Source organism: Channa argus, chromosome 24, assembly GCF_033026475.1.
Source record: "Channa argus isolate prfri chromosome 24, Channa argus male v1.0, whole genome shotgun sequence".
Classification (NCBI taxonomy): Eukaryota; Metazoa; Chordata; class Actinopteri; order Anabantiformes; family Channidae; genus Channa; species Channa argus.
Genome location: NC_090220.1, coordinates 250,693 through 271,667, shown reverse-complemented (window position 1 = coordinate 271,667; position 20,975 = coordinate 250,693). Strand labels below are relative to the sequence as shown.

Below are 20,975 nucleotides of genomic sequence, written 5' to 3'. Positions count from 1 at the left end.
ATTCTGGATGTAGAAGCCCAAGACCCTTTAATCGCCTCTGTCAGTCAGAGTAAAATATAAACATAAGAGCAATGGCTCAGTTTGTTTAAGAGTCACTTTCTAATCCACTAAATTTTAATAAAAGCAAATTAAAGTTCAAATAGTAGCAAAGCTGTAAAATTTTAGCATCCATTTAAAAAGGTGAATCACTCATCAATTTGCATTGGAATTGACACTAAACCTGTCAGCAACACCTCCAGTCCCACCAGTCTTTGCCTGTGTGAAGAAGTGTGAAGAACATACGTACACCGCACTCATTCCTTAGCCATTTGAAGGAAATTAAAATGACATGAAAATTTCAAACTTGACTTTTATTTTTCTTATACCAAATGGGCACCATTTCTGCTATGCCACAAAAAAAACACAATTATTACACACTAGTCAGAGTTTTTTTGACACGTTTGATATGTCGGTAAGTCAAGGTTAATGTGTAAAACATATTACTGTACACAGTTTCTCAACTGGATTTTTATGATATAATCTACAAACTGAACAAGCTGGCAAATATTCATGTATTTTCTTGAAGATTTTAATCTATGAATGGAGACTTTTGCAGCTCCTTCAATAGTCAAAACAAATACAAGCCATGTATGGTTTGGTGGTAAATGTTTACATAGATTACAACTATTAACAAACCTACTGAAATGTAAACTCACATTCAGTCATTAAGGCCAGAGCACACTGGATGCAGTTATTGACACTTGTCACTGGATTCATTTGATGCTTTATGACTCACTGCAGCTGAGAGATATGAATTAGCAGCATCACCTACCGCATTGCAACACTAAGATGGGTAATGTTTCAGTAGCATGTTTATTCATCAGGTTATATGCTACTGTACTTTTTGTACCTACCAAGATTGCAGTCACACTTCAGAAAAAAATGACCTTTTCCTCACCCACTGCTTAGCTTTGTGAAACCAAACTGACGAGAAGAATATATTCAAAAGGCTGCATGATGTCATTTTGCCCTATAGTGAGTAAATGTCACTGCAGGTTTACTAAACTTGCAGTATCCATTTAAGGTCCAACTTTGACTTTAAATAATTAAATCAAGGTTTAAAGTAGTGATGGCATTTGCAAAAGCATAGCTCACGCAGCTCCAGTGCTTTTTTGCAGACTTTGTGCCAATAAACCATTATGTAAACAAGTAGTGGAAGCAAAAAAAAAAAACAGTGCGGCCATACTGCCCATTCATGTGATATTCAAACATCTGATTCTGACTGAAATGTATTGCCAGTCTCAAAATCAGCCAAATGTTGGCTCTGCTGTGGGATGGGATGAGCATGTGTAGCTGTTCTCTCCATTCTGTAAAGATTTTTTTCTCCTTGGTCAGTGAACTGTAAATGCTACATAACACACACAGAAATGTTCTTAACAAAAAAATGAACGCACAATATACAGTATAAGAAAGTTCCCTTGCAAATCTCAGTCAAGTTATTTTTTGCAAACTCATCCTTGGACAAGTTTATCTGTCTTAAAAAGAAGTTCACTATACCACTCTTTACCTACATCCCTGCAGCTGTGTAATTTTACAAGAAAATGAGCCATAAGAGAAATAAAATCATTAACATCAGCAAAAGATATTTCAGGCAGAGAGAATGGCTCAATGTGCTGCTCAATGATCAAAGCAGCCAGCAGGCTTTACAGCCTCCTGTGTCCGTCTCTATCTCCACATCTCGCTCCCAAAACACCTAAAGCACATGATGGGGAAGGAGCACTAAAAACACATCTCCTAAGGATAAAAGAGGAGAGGGTATGACAGCAGTAAATTGGCTATGTCCTCCCTTGAGCATTTCTCCAGACTTTCCCGGCATGCTGAGCAATTTGAATTGCGTGGTAATTGCTTATGTTGCTTTTCACTGCTCGTCATTTGTACAATAGAATTTGATATCATTACTTTTGCCGGTGGTTGAATTCTCAGCCACTTACCCTAGTGGGAATAAAACTAAGTGGTGTGTTAACAAAAGAAGCAGAGCATTGTGTCTATTGCACTCTGCTTTTTGGTGCACACAGTGAGAGGAACCAAAGGTTAAGGAAGCATAAGATCTGTTATATACTTATGTCTTATCAGTTTTTTTAATGAAGTGATTTTTGGTAAGTTTTTTTATTAAATGGTAAAAAGCTGTTTAAGTCTGGTGCAGTTTCTTATCAGCTTGCTGTAAATTGGATTATCTAACTCAAACCACAGGAAGGAGAGGAAGGGCCAAAGGGGCAGCAGAGAAACGGATGTGACATGAGTCATGAAATAGAAATCAAAAGCTGTGCTCAGGCCCAGTTGCAGTGGAGTTGACTGGTTATGGTTTTTGGGGAGCATAGTATAGTGGATGTGGCCTTGGGCAATGTGCTTCTTGTTAAAAGAGGGGATGTACTTTTAGTGTGAAGTAGGCCCTAGATACAGTATTTGCCCAGACAGCACTTCTCAATTCTCCCATCCACTCATATGCCTGCTCACGTTGTACCCTTCCTTTCAAGCAAAGACACGGCTGATACTGCAGGACTACTGATATCTTTAAACTTTTCAGGAGACAGTGATAACAAAAATTAAATCATAAAATAAAGTCAGGGCATTTAGGAAAAAAACGAAAAAGAAAGAAAAAAGAAATGTTTCCAATTATTTCCTTTCCCAGCTGTCCTCTGTGGCTTGTTCTGAGTTCTGTGATGGATTTGACAGTGTTATTGAGAATGAACCATGAGGAGAATTAGACAGGGCTTCAGTAGCTTCAACTCTCCCAGTCCAGGATGAACATAGCCAGTAGCAGTAATGGTAACACAGGTAGCGCCTGGCTAGCTGCTCCCCGCTGACTCCCTGTAGCTACCGACTCAGTGTTAGAGTCCTTCTCCGAATATGGTGGGATGATGTTGAACTCCTCACTTTCTTCCTCCTCATGCTCCACTTCCTCGCTGTCCTCCATCTGTAAAAGAGAGCAACTCTTCCTATTAACAGAAGTGGTGAAGCAGAGAGGAAGAGAAAGGCCACATAAACACAGATTTTAAAAACTACATATAAAATTAATCCTAAAGTTGGAGCCAAAAGAAGCTAAGAAGCAAACCTATTATGTTTAAAATTCGAGCAACACTGTGGAGTAGTCTGTGACTTCGACCACAGAATGGATACATTTATTTATATCTCTGCATTACAACTGTAAAATTCTTTGTTTATTTGTACAGATCAACCTTGTTCTACTGTGTCTAAGAAAACATTAGCTATGTTGGCAGAAATCCCAGATATAGATCTTTCCCCTCTTCTAGACTTACTCAGTAGTTTCTTGGCTCAGTGAAACCAGTATGTCCACTATAATATTTGTCAGTTTTCTGCTGACAGAAATACAAATACAAACATCATAAGTTATGACAAGTCCTGGATGCATCAAGCAGTAGTGCCTTGTGCCATGTGGCCTGCTGTTGCTGGCAGAAGATGATCTGTCCTCCCACACAAGCCCTTTGAAAGCCGAGGAGCGGCTGCAGAGGGTAAAGCTGTACAGAGGAGACTATAATGTGTACAGTGAACATACTGTACTCCATGCTCCCCGTTGTTAGGAGAATCAGCTTGTTTCCCTGCAGTCGTTTGATTCTAAAACAATGAGTGTTTGCTCCAAATAGGTTGTTTCAGTTTTTGTTCTCTTGACAGACCACTTTTACCAGCAGGGCTAAGGCAATAAACAGTAGGTGACATGAATGACTGATGGCAGTAGGCTGCTGACGGCTGTCAGCTGTCCTTGAAAAATTAGGAAATCTAAAAGCCTTAGTTAAAGATCATTTAAATTACCTTCAATTTGTATTACTCTTGTATATCCAAGGCATTTCCCTCAAATTCTTCAATGTGCTCAAAGAGCTCTACCCATGCTACAGAAAGTCTGGCTGGAGGGGGAAATAAAGTAGCACTATGCCAGTGAAACACAACAAATTTCATTCCGAAGAGGAAAATGTACTGACTGAACCTTCATCTTAATCGTTGCTTGAGCCTGAGTTTTGCTCCTCGTATCTATTTCAAAAAGGCCTTTGCATATCACTGGCATCAAAACTACATGAGAGCACTTGAACTTGCTGCTTTCTTTTACTGTTGCAGCCTTTTCATGATCCCTTTTACATTTTTTATGTTTTATTAGGCAACTGAGATGTTACAAATGTGAAGCCTAATAACATATAACTCTGGTTTTTATACATTGCTTGCACATAAATGTGTAATTTGAGCCTATTTCAGTGCTACATACAGTAATAAGAAATGCATCATCTTTTAATAAACTGTATAGCTGTTTGTACATTATGCAGCACAGCCATAATGGGGTTTCAGTGCTGTATGTGTTTTGAGTATAGGAGGAAGTGGAAATGTGGAATAAGCAGGATGGCAGGAAAATGGGGTAATATGGAGCAGATATGTGTGCATACATGAATATTGTGTCTAATGCTGCAAACACCTACGGCTAATCCTTAATGCCACAATGAGAGGAAGGCTAGCGTAGGGACAGGGAGAGAATTTATCTGAGGATTTATGTGCAGAAAGCTGCTAGGCTCATCTCTCTTCTACAACTCTTGTGATACTTACGTGTTAACCACCTGATATACAGTCAACAACTTCTTCAATTCAGCTCACAGAATGAGTCTAACACAACCATATGGTGAGACAGTGAGGAAGCACAGAGCTCTTACACTGTTGAATTCAGGGAGAGTGTTAACTCTGACGTGGACCCTCTCCTGGTAGACGCGTGGTGGGGGCTGGGAAGCTGGCACAGGAGTGTTTTCCACAGGAGGAGGTGCCGAGATTCCCATGGAGCTGATGGCATTGCCTGAAACACAATCAGCAGGGGGCATCTTCATTAGGTTCACATAGTTATTCATCTTTGAAGCATCACCAAAATATTGCCACTGACTTTTTCAAGTATAGCTATAGATATCATCTGTAAATACTGAGAATGACTTATTAAAATCTATTTAGATATACTTTTAATGAACATAACCCGGGTTTGAAATTGATTTGTATGGTTTAGGAATGACAATGCTGGTCGGTCAGACAGCCCACCAAGCTGGTCCAGACTGAACTATCCCGACAGCTACTGGATGGATTGAAACTAAACTAAGGTTACGTTTGGTAAACATAATCATGTTAGCATATTGACATTAGCTACTGCATGCTGTCTCTCAGAGCTGCTAGTGTCATAAATGTAGTTTTTGTATAGTGCTTTAGTTTTAATTTTTCTTCCAAATGTAAATTGTACTCGTATCCAGCCTGCAAATGCAGTATGAGTGAACATTAGTTATTCATCCATTGTGGTTTTATTTTACAAAAAGTAGAATATAGGATTATTTTATTTATTTATCTCAATATTTTATTGAGTGCAACACAGTCAATAAAATATTTCTTATTTCACTTAAGACAACCTATCTGGTAACAAACTTTTACGCTTGAACAGTCCCGGCAACAATTCAATAAGAAGCCGCTTAATGTTTCTCAGATTTGGTGAAAGGATTCATTGACTGCACAGAACTTGGAAATCACATTCCCATTTGGCAGCCAGCCACACAGTAGGGAGAAGGCCCCTTGCCATTCAGTTATTTATAAGAAAACATTACGATGGTTCGCCCTCCCAATCATCAGTTATGACCCACCTCATTTGAATTCTCCATTAATGCATATGTTCAGTTGGAGCAAGAGATCAAGATCAATTTAGATTAAACTCATATATGAGTGCTAAAAGGTAAGATTTCCTTTATCATTATGTTGACAAAGATAATATTCTCAGCTATAGAGACAAGTTATTTAACATTAAATTGAGTAATGGAGTTTGATAATGTTCTCTTGCCTTGACCACTTGACTGAGTGGTAATAATCAAACCTTTATTCCTCTGTACAATAACATTTGTCACTCATTTCAGTAACAAGTGGGATAAGAATCAGTTATTTCTATATTTATTTTTTGTGACATATTAAAATATCAGATCAGGTTTGGCAGATCACACCTGTGGGTTGACACCTTCTCAAACCAAGATGTAGCCATGTGTTTTCAGGAGTTTAAAAACAGACTTTAAACATACCTCCAACCTCAGCATAATCATATACAGCTTCTATCCTACATGCTTCACATCACGAGGAAACTCTCAGAGCATTCACTCTTTTTGTGCCGTCTGTTTTTACTAAGAAAGGACTTTTAGTACATTTCCTGTATCAAGTCTTTTAATGCCTGAATGTCTTTTTGTACTGCAAGCACAACTGAAGACATTTTACTCACGCAGACATATATTGTTGCTGAACATATGCAGTATGCGCTCACAGCCCTGCCATTCGTTCCCACTACCGTCACATGTGCACCACTGGGAGACTTCGGTGCTGCTGTTGCTCACATAGTTGGGAGTCATAATGGTTCCTGGTTATAGAAAAAGGACAAAAGTCGTATTACTGGGTCAGACTTGAAAACTTTTAAAGCAATATTTCCCTTAGATAGAGGTTTTCATCTTTAAAATAAAGTCTAACAATACTTTTAGTTGCCCTAGGGATCCAGTATTACCACATCTCCATCTACAGGTACAGTACAAACAATTAGGTTTTGAAAAGTACATTGTGGGAAACATAAGGAAATAATATCAGCTGGATCATTTTGTAGAGCTGTTGGGAATGCAATTTTTACATCATTATTTTACAGTGATGCTGTCTGTATCCTCAAAGCAGCAGCGTTTGGCTGCTGCCAAATATCAGTGTTAAGACACCTACAATACGGACGGTGTCCAATAAAGAGTCCTTTGAGCTGCTCTCTGTTGATTTTTTTTTACTTTTCACTTTCTTCTACATCTTTAATTTCTTCCCCTCCATCTCACCTATGAGTCCAGCATAGGCCTTCAGGCACATGGCTCTGCTCTCTCGCATACAGCCAGAGGCAGACTGAGGGGAGGGCTGGCAGTTGTGTTGAAAATCAGCAAATCGGGATCTGAAACATACACCCACACCCATACACACACAGAGACATAACACAGAAGAAAAAGTTTTACATCTGTAGGCATAGAAGAAGATAGTGTGCATTTTAAAGGGTTTTGACAATTTCTTTCTGGGATTTGGGTCAACACAAACCAGAACATGGTGGAAGAGTACTGGCTGTGCACCAACGTTAAAACCATATGCAAAACTTCAGTTTCACCAACACAATGCACTTCTCCATGGTCCAGTCAAAAAAAAGTTTGTCTTTGGTATGCAAAGTAACATTTTTGAATTGTACCCTTTTTAATGGCATATGGATGTCTTCTGTTTAAAATGATCAGGTCAGAGAATAACTTCAGTGTTGAAAATGACATTTAATCTCAGAGGTTTAAAATCTATAAATTTATAGGTAGATATAGTGGAGTGCAAAACTTTGCATCTGTTCACTCTGAAAGTAAAACAACAACAGTGTTTTTAAAAAAGGTAGTAAAGTAAAATATTTAAAAATTACATTATTGTAAAAGTTTGCTTTATAAAATGTCCTCTAATACTTTGTATGTAGTAGCATTGCCTTTGTAACCTCCTCCAACCTGTTTGGGAACACTCTGAGTAGCGTTTGTATTTTCTCTAGGTATAATTTTTACCTTTTTGACTGATGGCAGAAGGCTACGCTTTAAAATATTTTGATATTGGGGTTTAGTGTCTGATACAGTCATACACCCCAAAACATCTGAGAGGCTCCACTATGGTTGACTGTTGAAATGGTATTCCTCCCCTCATATATACACTTGCACTTACTTGTGCAACTTGTTCGACTGTAGTCTTAACAGACCACATAATCTCATTCCATAATTCATTTGGATTGTTTACATCCTCCTAAGCATATTCTAAGCATGCTGCCTTATGTCTGAGGAATTGCTTTCTATGACCTTTCTCTCAAACAATCCAGACTTGTGCAGACTACACACTAACTGAGAAAACACTAAGCTGGTCAATCAATAAAGAAAATAATGCTGTCCTACATATAAATCAAAGAACAGGGATGTCCTAATATAACTGCATCCAACAGTCAACATTGTGCCTTTTTAAACTGCTTGTTTTTGTAGACTGCATTGTGTAGGGATGTACTAACTGATTCGTTCTTTTTGATATTTGTGACACATATTCTGTAGTACACATACTGTAGCTAAATCTGCATTTCTTTGCTTCTGTGTTGTTTTATGCTGAAACACTCAAATTCTTATTCCAAACAAAGCAACTGTCTTACCGACACAGCTCATCTCTCAAGCAGTAGTTCTGCAGGCTGAGGCAGTTGGGTTTGCCTGCTCTTTCCTCCCCTTTCACATTCTCCTCATAGGAACATGATGGGACGATGGTTTTCCTGCGGCGTTCCCCACACAGATTGTCGGAGCAGGGACAGAAGAGCAGAGCAAAGCTGTACTCCTCTGGCACTCGCTCTAGGAAGCGCCGTAGGGCTTTGTGGCATTTCTGGCGGTTACAGCTGTTGTCAGAGGCAGGCGCACGCTTGGTACAGGCCACGACATATTCTGACCGCAGGGAGCCGCATTTCTCATATAGGCCACAGTCCTGAGCAGCCTTCAGACATTGGTTTTGGCCGTCCAAAGTATGAGTTGAAGCTGGAGAATTCAAGTAATGGAAAAAATGAAAAAAAAAATTAACACACATAAACGTGTTGTTTGTGTGTCCAGTAAGGTAAAAGTAGAACAATACCTGCAATGATGGAGGCCATACGAGACATCTCAATGTTTCTCACAAGATTTATCTTCAGTTCTTCATATGGAGATACTTCATACTGATCATATGCTAAAACAACAAGCACAACAAAGAGTATTCTTACATTAATTAATTTTATAAATGTATATCTTGGATTATGTGCTTGTACCTGACACCAAGACGAATTCCTAGTACTTTTAAGTGTTCTTAAGTGTCCCTGGCATAAACAGTTTTCTGATTCTGATACTTATACAGCTGGGAATTTAGAAAGGCCCCTGCCCCATGTAGTTGGGATGCCAATGCTTATACCTACCTGCGAATCTCACAGTCCAGTAGACCCTGAGGCAGTGTTCCTCCCTGCGAGATCCACGCTGACACTTACAAACTTGAAGGGGGCGGTAATTCTGCATAGAGTTCTGGGCCTCTAGGCACTCCAAGCGGGCATCTGAGCCAAGGGGCGACACAGCCTCCTCAGCTGCACAGTACTCCAACAGTCGATAGAGGACCATACAGGACTGCTCCTGGATGCAGCCCTGCTCTGCCACCAGACAGTCTAAGGATGCAGAAACGGTCACACTACCTGTAAGAGAGGTTGATAATGTCAGTGGACCTACTGTATAGCTATTTGTCACCAACAATACCATAAATATGTGTAAAACCCCAGTGTTTTGCACAAAGTGTATTGTGCAAAACACTGGGGTTTATATTACGTTAAATAGACAGTAATTAGCACAAAAAAAGATGAGCGTGCTCCTTAGACCCTCCACTGTGGTAAAGGTTACAAAGAAGATTCAATTTAACTCACACAAGTGAAATGAAGTAGTGGTGTGGGTGAACATTAATTGCTCCTCACAGAAATACAGCGGTCTCTCAGTTAATTTAGCCACACTTTAGGTTTATGTTGTAGTTATGTCTTCTCATTATTTTCTCATTATCTTCTCTTTGGGAATCCTGGTTAAATTTTCTCTTAGGGTTTTTACAGTTTAGACCTTTTTACAGTATACCTTTTTATGAAGACACACATTTTTCATCATACTTTGTACAGGTGATACATATATACAGGATAGTATATATGTGCACCACTTGGAGAAAGTCCACCCAAGCTTTTAGAAATGCTCCAGCTGCCAGTCACTTCACATTGTGGTATTGTATGGAGCAAGCACTGAATGTAAGCCTCGACTTTCTTATCACATACCACAGTGCTACTGGATCAGTGAACTCAACACATGTTATCACACATTTAGAGAACTCCTAAGAACCTATGGTACCTTCCTGGCAAGTTACAAACCTGACTGTCAGGCTGTAAGCTTATCCTCCTTGCTGCACGTCGTTTCATTTTGCTTTCTGTTGTATAATCTCCTATGCTAATGTAGCCTGAAAACTCTCCTTGTTGGTCTGTTCAAGTGCTTCTTAGAAACATGGAGCATTACAGTTCTAAGAGTCAGCTGCCTAACAGGCATAATTTAGACAGAAGATAAAACCTAAATGATGACCAAATAGTGAAAAATGAATTTGGTAGTTTCCTGTATCAAAACGGATGCAGTCGAACTGCCAACTCTCAAGTCTTGGATGCCTCTTGGAGCTTCCTGCAAGTACTTCAACCACCAACAGGAGAGAAAATAGTCTCAAATAGTCCCTTCCTGCATGACAGTAATAGAATTTGAACTGAAACATAAAAGCAAATTGATGGAACACTGTGAGAAATTCCCTTCTTTAGGTAAGCCTGGAATTATCTTACTCTAACCATATATGTATAAATACAAATAATAGCAATATAGAAATTAATGAACATGCATTCATTAACTTCAGGCTTCAGGCTTTTGCAAACGATTGGCTCTAATGTAAAATACACATGAGGAAAAAAGGGTAAACAATGTAAAAACACTAATGTGTTGTTTGCTTGTACATTTTAGATGAAACATATTAAGCAGCTACACGGACACACACTCATCAACATCCTGTGCAAAGCACTGCTGTTATCATTGTAAAAGAACACATGATCAGCTGGGGGCAAAACCTTTTGCAGCAGGGTCCCCTGCACTTGGAACAAGCTTTTCACCAATGTCACACTGACTCCACATGCAATGCTAGAGACAAAGCCGATTTATTCATCTTTTTTCCAACCAAAACAGCCTATACTTTTGCTTACAATTTTGCTGTTAGACAGAGACTCAATTTGGATAGCATATTCAGGTCATTCAGACAGAAAGTATGAGGGCAACAATTTTATCTGATGCATCAGCACATGTTGCACCTACAAACTATGCTGCTTAAAACTATTGAAGAAAAACACCAGCTGTATATGTATTGAAAAAGATTTATGCCATTAAGTTATACAAGAGTCATTAAGCACAAGTGTTTTGCATATCACCAACCACATCTCCTCTTAAAATTACTCATGTTGGTCCGTAGTGATTAAAAATTATGTGCTATTATTGGCAGTGTTCTATCTAGAATGACTTGTGGAAAGTGAAAAAATACAAATTATTTCATAATACGGATTGTTTCTTGATGAAAAATGCATTGCTGGGTGGCCAGAGGCAGGAGACGAGAGAAAAAAATGAATGCTATTTTCATAAAGTGCATTCTGATTCTGAGCAATTCAGGAAATTAATTTTCTCAAGTGTGACATATAATTGTCCCAACAAATTGCACTCCATACACAGCAATTTCAGATTGAGAAAGAAAATAGCACTGGCCTGCAATATGCACACACTTTTCCGGTTTATCCCATTTATTTGCTATTTCCCGTCACCTTTTAACTGCAAAAAAAGGCTCACAGACATTTAAAATACTGTATTTTGTGCAGTGTAAAATAAATGTCCTAAACAAAACAAGTAAACGCTCATGTTTGAACTTAATGCACGCCTGTAAACAACTATCTCAGCCTGTGTTACACTTCAGTAGATCAACACATATATCACACAAACAAATACACACACACAGCATAGTGTTAGATCAGTCACACACTTCGATTAAGCTCCTGCTGACTGCAGCACAAAGCACTGCCGTGATCCAGTTCTGCTGCTGCATGTTTTGCAATCTCAAGCACCACATGCGGTCTACGTCTCTCTTTGCATGAGACATATCATAAACAGAGGCTACGCTTCATTGTTGCTGCAGGAAACCTGCCAAGGCTACAGGAGTGACTCCACAGAGAGAGGGGGGAAACACACAGCAAGGAGTCATTTTCATAGCCAGAGTTCTCTAAGGTATCTAAAGGTGATGATTACCTGTCTGCCTGTTTATGTGTTATGATAATTTGATAATTATGCTAAATTTAACAGTTTATACTTTGTGTCCTTTGACTATTTCCACCACCAGGCTGAGATGCCACAAAGTGTTAAAGTCTGAGTTAAGGGAATTAAGGGTCTGAGCATGGGCTGTGTGTTTAAAGAAAAAAAACTAAAGGAGAGAAAAGGGAATAGGAGATGAATTACTGTGATATGAGCCATAATACACTCTATTGATTTTTCACTGGGGTGATTAATAGAATTTGTGAGGCAAAGCTGATGAAGTCTAAAGACATAAATGGCAAAACCACACACCAATATTCACAGAGAGCAATCTACTTTGGTGAATTTCTCTTCCGTCCTCTCAGGCGCGTGGGATGGGTAGCAGAGCTTCCAGATTGTTGGGCAGTAATTTGACTTGAGAGCAGACCGTGGCAGGAGAGTGTGACTCTGATGCGAAATGTGTTTGGGGATTGTGGCAGAAGGGACTTTTTCGAAGGAAGTCACAGGCTTGAGGAGGAAATAGCAGCAAGGCGGCAACTCGGAGCAAAATGTGACAATTGCTTGTAATTGACACAACTTGTTACTACTTACACTGCGATCAAACCAGTGGGATTTCTTCCACATAAAAGTCTGCAATGGTTATTACTCCATTATTGTTTTTACAGTACACCCTCAATTTTTCATTTCAACAGAAGTAAAAAAATTTTGTCTAAAATGATTGTTTGACTAATTAGCAACAATTTTGATTTTCATTTGATTTATCTTAGTAATTTAAAGAAACAAGAAACTTGTCACTTGTCCAAGCGTCTCAAACATGTTTGCTGATTTTTGTTGATTTATAAATTGGAAATAGATATTTTATATTAGTATCTGAAATGTTAAAGCTCTAACAGCTAATAAAATATTGAAAAACATCTGCAGCTTAATAAATTGTCTTAGCAAGTAACAATAGTAGCCTTAATTCCTAAATAGCCTAAATGTTATGGAATGGAATGAAAACATGTTTTAACTTAAAACTGAGTCCCAATCCCTCACAATAATCCTCTAAATTACTAGCACATTATTCTATGGCTCCGTAAAGCACACATGATTCTTTGAGCACAGCGTTTGCAGAACAGACCTGTAATCTACTGGTGGGTGTAAGAAGCCTTTGGAATTACTTGGTTTTCTACATTTATCTGCCATAAATTTCGATCACCATAAAACTCACAAGTATAGACATACACAATGTGCTTAAGACATGAATTCAACTTTAATCAGTGATGTGGCTGGTGTAAGAAGTAAGTGAACCTTTGGTATCCTTTGGCATCACCACCAAATATCCTTGATGAGCTTGGCAGCAAACTGTCCCGAGGCAGCAAAACATCCCCAAATCATGATGCTCTCTGCACCATACTTCCCCGTTAGCTGGGCACTGACTCACTTGTGTAACCACAGACATTTCTAGCTGTGGACTCATGAGCATTTTAACTTTTGGAGATGACTTTGTAACACTTTTCAGATTTTGCAAATCAACAGTTCTTGATCATAAAATATTTTAAATCATTATGTTTTAAACAAGATTCGAATGAATAATAAACTCAAAATGTTTGAGCTCCAAAGCATAAAAAAATCAAAGTTCTGACCCATCTTGATTGGACTCCAGGTTTGCTAACTCCTGACACCAGTTAGCTTTTTATTTATTCCACTAATTGCCAAGTTCATGTTTTTCTTGCTTTCTTTTTCCAACCTACACTGTGAGTGTTTGGTTGTAACTTAGACAAATGTATACACAAATGTAGGTAACTTCCGAGGGTTGTTGTGTTTTTCCTTTCTCTATAGTTATATATATAGTATTGAGTATACTAGTAACAGTAACTGACCTTCAGAGACCACACTGGGGACTAATTAATGGCAGCACCTAAGCTTCAGGACAATGAGTATATTTGTTAGCCAAAAGTAATAACGGTTTTCCTGCCAAAATGTCTATTTTGATTTTGATTTAACCTACTACATAAAAAAAAAATATATATATATATAAGCAGATGGCCAAGGAAGGTCTTTGTAAATAGTTTGGGTCCAAGCCTATAAATAAACAACGTTTAAATCTTCAAATGACGGACCCTATCTTATTCCAAAAATTAGAATGCCTTCATTTAAAACAGTAAAGCTGGATCAAAAACACCGTGCCATCTTCATCTTGTGCCACACATCCGAGATCCCTGCTTGGGTGTGTTTCAGCTTCTGGTGCTTTAGCTGAACACTCCTGCTGTTGAATACATTTAAAAACAAACTTGTCCTGTTCTGTCTTTGGACACCAACGGATAGAGATGTTTCCTTAGGAGGGACACAGCTGGTTTATCGGTGCTGATTAAAGCTCATGTGGGCCATTTACTGACACAAACATTTCTGCCGAGCTCTAAATTTTGTTCTTTCAGCTCGTCGTCTTTTAAAATTAAACTTTCTATTATCGTTAAACATATGCTTAGTAGTTTTCACATATTCTCTTACAATAGCTTTTTTTTTTTCTATGGTAGAAATTTACTTATTTGTGTGAAGTACTGTACTTAAGACTCTTTATAATATGCTATTTTTAGGCAGATGACAATTTAATCAGACGTACAGGGTTTTGTGGATTCCCAAGTGTCCAGAGTACTGGGAATTATCACATGATCACAAACTCTACACAACAGCATGTTTATTACTGGCATTAAGTGAATATTTTCAACACCTGTTATAGGTGAAACACTGCATGCTGCTCCAAACGTCACCCATCTTTCTACATATTATGCCGATGCCTGATCTTTGTCTCTCTAACAGAGTCATTGAAGCCCTCCTTCTTAAGCATTTGCTGCTCTCATCTCTGCAACTCTTTCCTTCTCGGTTCCTCCATTTTGACACGCCTGCCAGATTTTATTAGTCTCCTCAAACTTTCTGCCTCCAATTTTCACCAAATCATCCGAAATCTCTTCACACCATATGTGTCCACTCTGCTAGCTGAAGGAAGCAATAACATACCGCAAGTGAAAAACACACATACATTCACAATAAGTAGCAGATGAAGTATAATGTGCACTCCATTTCAAAGAACAATTTGGCTACATACTTTGTCTTCACAGAAAGCTACAATTTTAGTTTAACAACTGGTTGAGAAAGTACCTTGCTACCACAAAACATTTTTTGTATGGAATGGGCAAATTAAACCATTGTATGCTCTTCAGTTTATCGAAGCTAACAAGACTGAATCTCTGTGTTCTTGAATTTTTGAAATGTTCAGGGGAGTTGCATCGATTTTAATCAGTTTTATGCACACACTCATAGAGATGACTCTAACCCTGTACAATGCTGCAGCCTTCAACAAAATGCACTCTTGCTGTTAGGATTAAGCAACTCAAAGTGTGCATGTTACTACAGCATATAGTAAAGGTACGAACAGTTTGCCCAAAAGGGAGTAATTCTGATCACATTGCGCACAGGTGGTTAGCTCTATGGGAGGCATTTTTTCTCAAAACTGAAATATAACTGAAACGAAAACTGCACAAAAGATGATAAAATGGCTCAATTATGCCTATTCTGAAAGAATGTTGTGGCCCTTAGGTACAAAAGCATCTACAGTATCATTTCATGTTCTGAATAAACAGTAACCAATAGCATCCAGTTCAAAGAGACGGTCTCATTTAATGAGCTGTACCACTGGATTGAGAAGCCACATCATGGAGACAACATCCCTCCTCTGGAGGTAAAATGCATACTTGCATCAGGTATTGACTCAGGCAGTCAGGGTGTCTGGAGCTGTGTGAATATTTCAGGTTTCTGGCTCCTGCTGTCTTCTGCAGTCCTACATTACAATGTGCCAAATAATTTCTTGGACAGATAACAACACACGTAACGATGTAGGTTTTTTCTGGAGCCATTAGGTGTGTTCAAGTAATAATCAACATGCAGAGCACATACAAAAACACCTTACAGGCAATGACAAACACAGTATACAAATTATATTTCAGGAAGCTGTGTGTTTTTATGCAATAAACTTCACAATAAGCTATGAAAGAAGCCGACCCCACTCAAAAATCTGCAGTTTTTCTACAATGTTACAGTTGTACTTGATATGGGCATTTTAAATAATAAAATTCTTTCAAGTAATACATCCAATATTTGAAAGAATTGTGTATTCACTTTATGCTTTTTATCTGAGTAGAGTCCAATGTGCATGTTGGCAATATAATCTTTATGTGCTGTTCAAAACAAAACTAAATTACTGGTATGGAGCATGTAAAGACAATACCTGGGGAGAGTCTACAGCACAGTTTGGCAGATAAGGAGGTCAACATTTGGATAAACCTCTGTGCAGAAGGTGAAGGCAATCACACCCCCTGTGTGTAAATCAAACAGTCAAACCCTGAACAAAACAAGCTTGAGCATGTGTGAGTCCACCTAAGACCTGTGTAACTTTACACAGCCGGAAAATGAGCTCTAATCAATTTATGACAACTCTGTTATGGCCCAATCACATCAACTAAATGAAGTACCAAAATAGCAACAGTCAATCACCAGTTGCAGGCTGCACTAGGACTAAGAGCCTTGCAACAAAGGGTCAAACTCTGGTTTGATGTCACTCAACAATAGCCAGCTTACCACTGATTTATCTGGGCAAAGATATGATCACATCCAAAGTGATCTCACAGTGTTATTATCCTGGAAAAAGCAATAGACAACATGTTTAAATAATGAAAATACATGCCAACAATAAGCGGAATTAGGAATTTAATAGAATAACTGCATTTGAGTATTCAATCAACAAAACCGCTGCTTTTACTGCATAAATTATACAAATGTGACACAGAATCAAAGACGTGACAAAGACAAAGACTTCAGAGAAGGTTTCTGATGTTTCCCTTTACATGTTTTAATCTTGGGAAGACAAGACATAATAATAATGGCGACTTTGGCGAGGTTTTAGCTGCTGGCTTTGTGGAGCAACAGTAGTGACCTCAAAAGTAACAATGTTATTATTTAGGTCCTAGAGTTGTACAAGATCAGATAAATTACAAGGTAGAAATAACACTGCATTATGAAAGTTCAGAGGACAATTTAGACTCTACCTATTGGCTAGATGTAAAAGGCAAATGTGAATTAGATTGACCATTAAAAATTCCCAATCAGCCATGTAAAAAAACACACAGTTGAACAACAGATATGTCATAAGCCAGATTTAAGTCAAAGGACTTCTGTGCAGATTTCACTGGCATCATTAACAAAATCAAAAGCCAATCATTTCTAATGTTGCATTTCGGTATAATGGCAGAATTCAGCATCATGACAGACTCATTTGCATTTGTAATGACTCTGATGTCAATTAAATAGCGTTTGAACATAACAGCTTTTCTTGGTGTGATTCCACCAAAGTGCCAGAGAGGTGGATCTGACGCACTGAATGATATACTGGGTGCCTGAAAGATTTGACATTCACATGAAAGCATTCATCATTTTATGATACTAATCTCTATTGGACAGTCTCACCTGATGTTATCTGTTTTTCCTGGATGCAGTGAAGCCCACACCTGCTGTAATACTGAAATAAGCCTAACAATTACAGTGTTGGCAGGGGGTAGTTCTGTTTCATGTGAAGAATGTTTCATATGGTCTGTTTTAACAGCATGCAACCACATTTAAATAATGACAAAATTGTCTATGCTGATCAAAAATGACATAATTCAATATCAATAAGCACATAACAAGTTTAATGCTCCGCTGGGAGCACTCGTATCCAGCCACAGTCATTATTATTGATGTAAATGATTATAACTCAATTTGCAGAAGCGTGTGTGTCTGTGTGATGTAGTAGAGAAATCCAAATTCATCTACATTGATGTCAAATAAAACAGACAAACATCTCACCATCTTTTGAACAAAAACTCATAACGCACTGATATTTCAAAGTAGTTTTTTATGTTACCACTATGAAGCTATGAATGTGTGCTTCCATATTTAATCCCACATCCTATCAAGTTTTAACACACGTTTTATGTAAAATGTCAGTGATTTACAGTAGTGGTGACTAAAACACTTTCACCTTAGTCTGACTACAATCTGGGAGAGCCTCTTCAGTATTTAGGAGATGAACAGCTCTCTTTGGAACACATCCAATGCAGAGAAACAGACCTGAACACATGATGTCATCCACTTATAAAATCTTATATCTGCTTGTTAGATAATGAATGGGGAAGTGATTTTATGGATCACTGTAATGTTATTTTGGGAGTCATCTCAAAAGTTTCACTAAAACCTGGTCCTGCTTACGGCATAAAACATTTTAAAGTAAATAGCTATGTTAGGTCCAGACACCTAATATTTTACTTTTACCTTTATACTTCGAAAATAATGACCCCCCCTCCTTTAAGTAATGCCTGGCAGATTTAGTTTTTAAATGCATTACTTACGTGGTTAAGTTATCATCAGGAACATAATAACTGGAACCCAGCCCCTTGCTGCGCCTTCGGACTCTGGATTTGTTACAAACCCAAGCATTGTTGCTATTCACCACACATGTGCACGAAATTCTCTGGCAGACATGCATGCATTGTTGTTCCAAGTTTTGGTTGCAAGATGTCTTACAAAAGGAAACATTATCTGAATCAAACATTTCCACATTTCAGACTTCGTATAATAAATCAGAACGGTGAGCACATTTTAAAGCTCGAAGAACAAGACAGGGTGTTAAAGACGTGCATCTTACCCCGAGAGAAGACATTGAGCAGAAGTCCAATGATCATCATCCTGTCCTGTGACATTGGAGAGTTGGGGACTGGGGAACTCGCACCCGGCACGCTGCAGTTCAGTGACCCGTGCTCTGCCACATCCAGCCTCCTTCTCTTCTGCTACGTGCAGACTGAGGCAGATCGGATGGTCTAACACACAAAGTTGGCAAAACTAAACCGTACACACAACTGGATGGATTCAGCTTCTTGCGATTTTTGTTGTCCCATTTATTTGTCGGCTTCCAGTTATATTGACTTCTAGTGAGAACATTCGGTAGATTCCCAAAGCATGTAACCCCAAAAAATCTTCCTGCAGCTTATCACTACTCAGCTCCAGTCAAACACTGTCCAAAAGCGGTTTGTGTTGAGGTGTCACTTGTGTGTGTGCTTGCGCCGCAGCTCCACAGTTGTCCAGCTGGAGTTGAGATCTGAGCTCACTGAGACTGCACGGCGCATCTCTGATGGAGGCGCAGTGTGATTGGCCCCTGAAAAGGCTGAAAATGCCCAAGGGATGTTGAAATGTTTCCTGTGGGGGAACAGCTGGGTTGTTGCTGAAGTTCAGGCATTAATGTGATGGACAACACAAGCTGTGTATTTTAAACTATATTAAAAATTGTTTAGGAGGATGTTTAGGGGGATAAGCTATGTGTTTGTAGTCAAACACTCACTAATCCACTTAATTAGCTAAACAGGTTTATTTAGTTTTGGTTTTAATGGTTTAAAGACTATGTCCAAAGGACATCTACAGTGAATGAACAATAATGCCTCTGACCTTGAATCTGAACTCATAATGATCTACACTGGTGAACATTTACTGCTGAAGACACACAGCATCAGTTTACTGTAGAGACTTTCTCTTTCCATTTGAACCATGATGCTGGTTATATATAGAGTATATGGTGGCTTAACAGTATGTGTATGCTGAGGTGAGCGTAAATGTTAAATATGCCCCTCCTCTGCTTTGAGAGTAGTCAGCCTCACAGGCTTTCTGTGCATATCAGCTTACAGCAGAACTGGGACTGTGAAATCTTTACTTTTTACATTGGAAACATTGTTGCAGCTGACTTGTGTTTGTGAGGTTTCTTGGTCCAGAGGGGGCTATATGTAGTAAAAAATACAAAAATGTATGCAACTCACATGACACACTGGGGTAGCTTGGCAGTTTTGTGTCTATGAATGTACAGATGCTGTTTAAAAATGTTACAGTTCTTTATAATCTCCTCCTATATGATGCAACACAAATGTAATCAAATACTTGATTGTTGGAAAAAAAAGAGATTCAACTTCTTAAGTTTTTGTTTGCATACATGAAAGAAAGAAGGGTAATAAACCGTCCTTGCATGTTTTGGTTTAAAAAGTTCATGAAATAACAGCTTTTACAGTAAAATGTTGCACTTAAAATATGATTAAATAAACTTACCACTGCCTCTCACTAAAAGAGAACAAAAGCAATTACACAGTGCATTGCAATGACCTGTTGTCCTCACTGTAATTAAAAGACAGCAGAGGGATTAGTAGATTAATTTACACATCCTGTTCAACTGGATGCTCAAGTGGCAGTAAGAAACACAAGTGGCCAATGACTGACATTAAAATGCACATCCAACCAAACAAGAACAAAGCACAACATTTAAAAGGACACTGTTATCAGCAACAGCAACCATGACAGCACAAGGCGACCTTAATCAGACTAATCAATTTCCTCTTTCTAAATGTGATTTTACTTTAGCATCAAACTGCTTTTATAGTGTGTGAGTAAATACTCTTTTACAGCTTGTTGGCCACTGTCTCCTCGGACAAGTCAGGTTTATTTCATTGTTATCCTGGTCTAATCTTACCACAGCTCCAGAAATGCCTGGATTACTCAAAGGAGATTCAATGCTGACTGCATGGCACAGCAGCTCCTCTGTGTGGTCAAAACTGTGAATGAAATAAAGTGTAGGTAGGTCACTATATTGCTAATCATATTTTTCAATGCAGATAAAATAGTATTTTTGCAGAAAAAAGAGGTACTGAGATCGATGAACTTTGGTATTGATACTTATCCTACTCCATTAGTGTGCACATTCACTTTTTGTGGTGAGATAAAGGTCAGTCATGGTTTAGTGGCTGCAATAAACATGATTTCATACTAAATTATCAGCAAGGTATAGGGATAAATATATTTAAGCTGCCATCACAATAGAAAGAAGCAGTTTATTATGCACATTAGGTTAAAAACAATAGCTGTACTACTGTAATCGGCCCTTCTTTCATATAGGTTTCAAAGAAGTTTTGATTTAGATGTGTTTCTGTTACACCTGTTGTACGTAATAAAATTCTA

The 20,975-nt window shown here is 38.4% G+C and overlaps 1 protein-coding gene across 1 annotated transcript; it reads right to left on the bottom strand.

Moving 5' to 3' along the window:
* Positions 1-335: 335 nt before the first annotated feature.
* Positions 336-19,110, bottom strand: LOC137109216 (GDNF family receptor alpha-4-like). Its single transcript, XM_067494767.1, has 8 exons — positions 18,631-19,110; positions 8,993-9,259; positions 8,677-8,769; positions 8,213-8,582; positions 6,849-6,958; positions 6,266-6,400; positions 4,689-4,825; positions 336-2,953 (listed from the first exon to the last, which is right to left on the bottom strand). Exons 1-8 carry the CDS (start codon positions 18,683-18,685, stop codon positions 2,762-2,764), a joined length of 1,359 nt encoding a protein of 452 aa, XP_067350868.1. The 5' UTR covers positions 18,686-19,110; the 3' UTR covers positions 336-2,761.
* Between the last annotated feature and the right edge of the window lie 1,865 nt (positions 19,111-20,975).

Coding starts and splice junctions, on each gene's coding strand:
- LOC137109216 (XM_067494767.1), bottom strand. CDS start 18,685: ATGTCACAGGACAGGATGATGATCATTGGACTTCTGCTCAATGTCTTC. Junction 6,959..8,212: donor TTGAGAGATGAGCTGTGTCG/GTAAGACAGTTG, acceptor TGTATGTTTCAG/ATCCCGATTTGCTGATTTTC. Junction 2,954..4,688: donor CTCTCCCTGAATTCAACAGT/GTAAGAGCTCTG, acceptor TCTCTTTTACAG/ATGGAGGACAGCGAGGAAGT.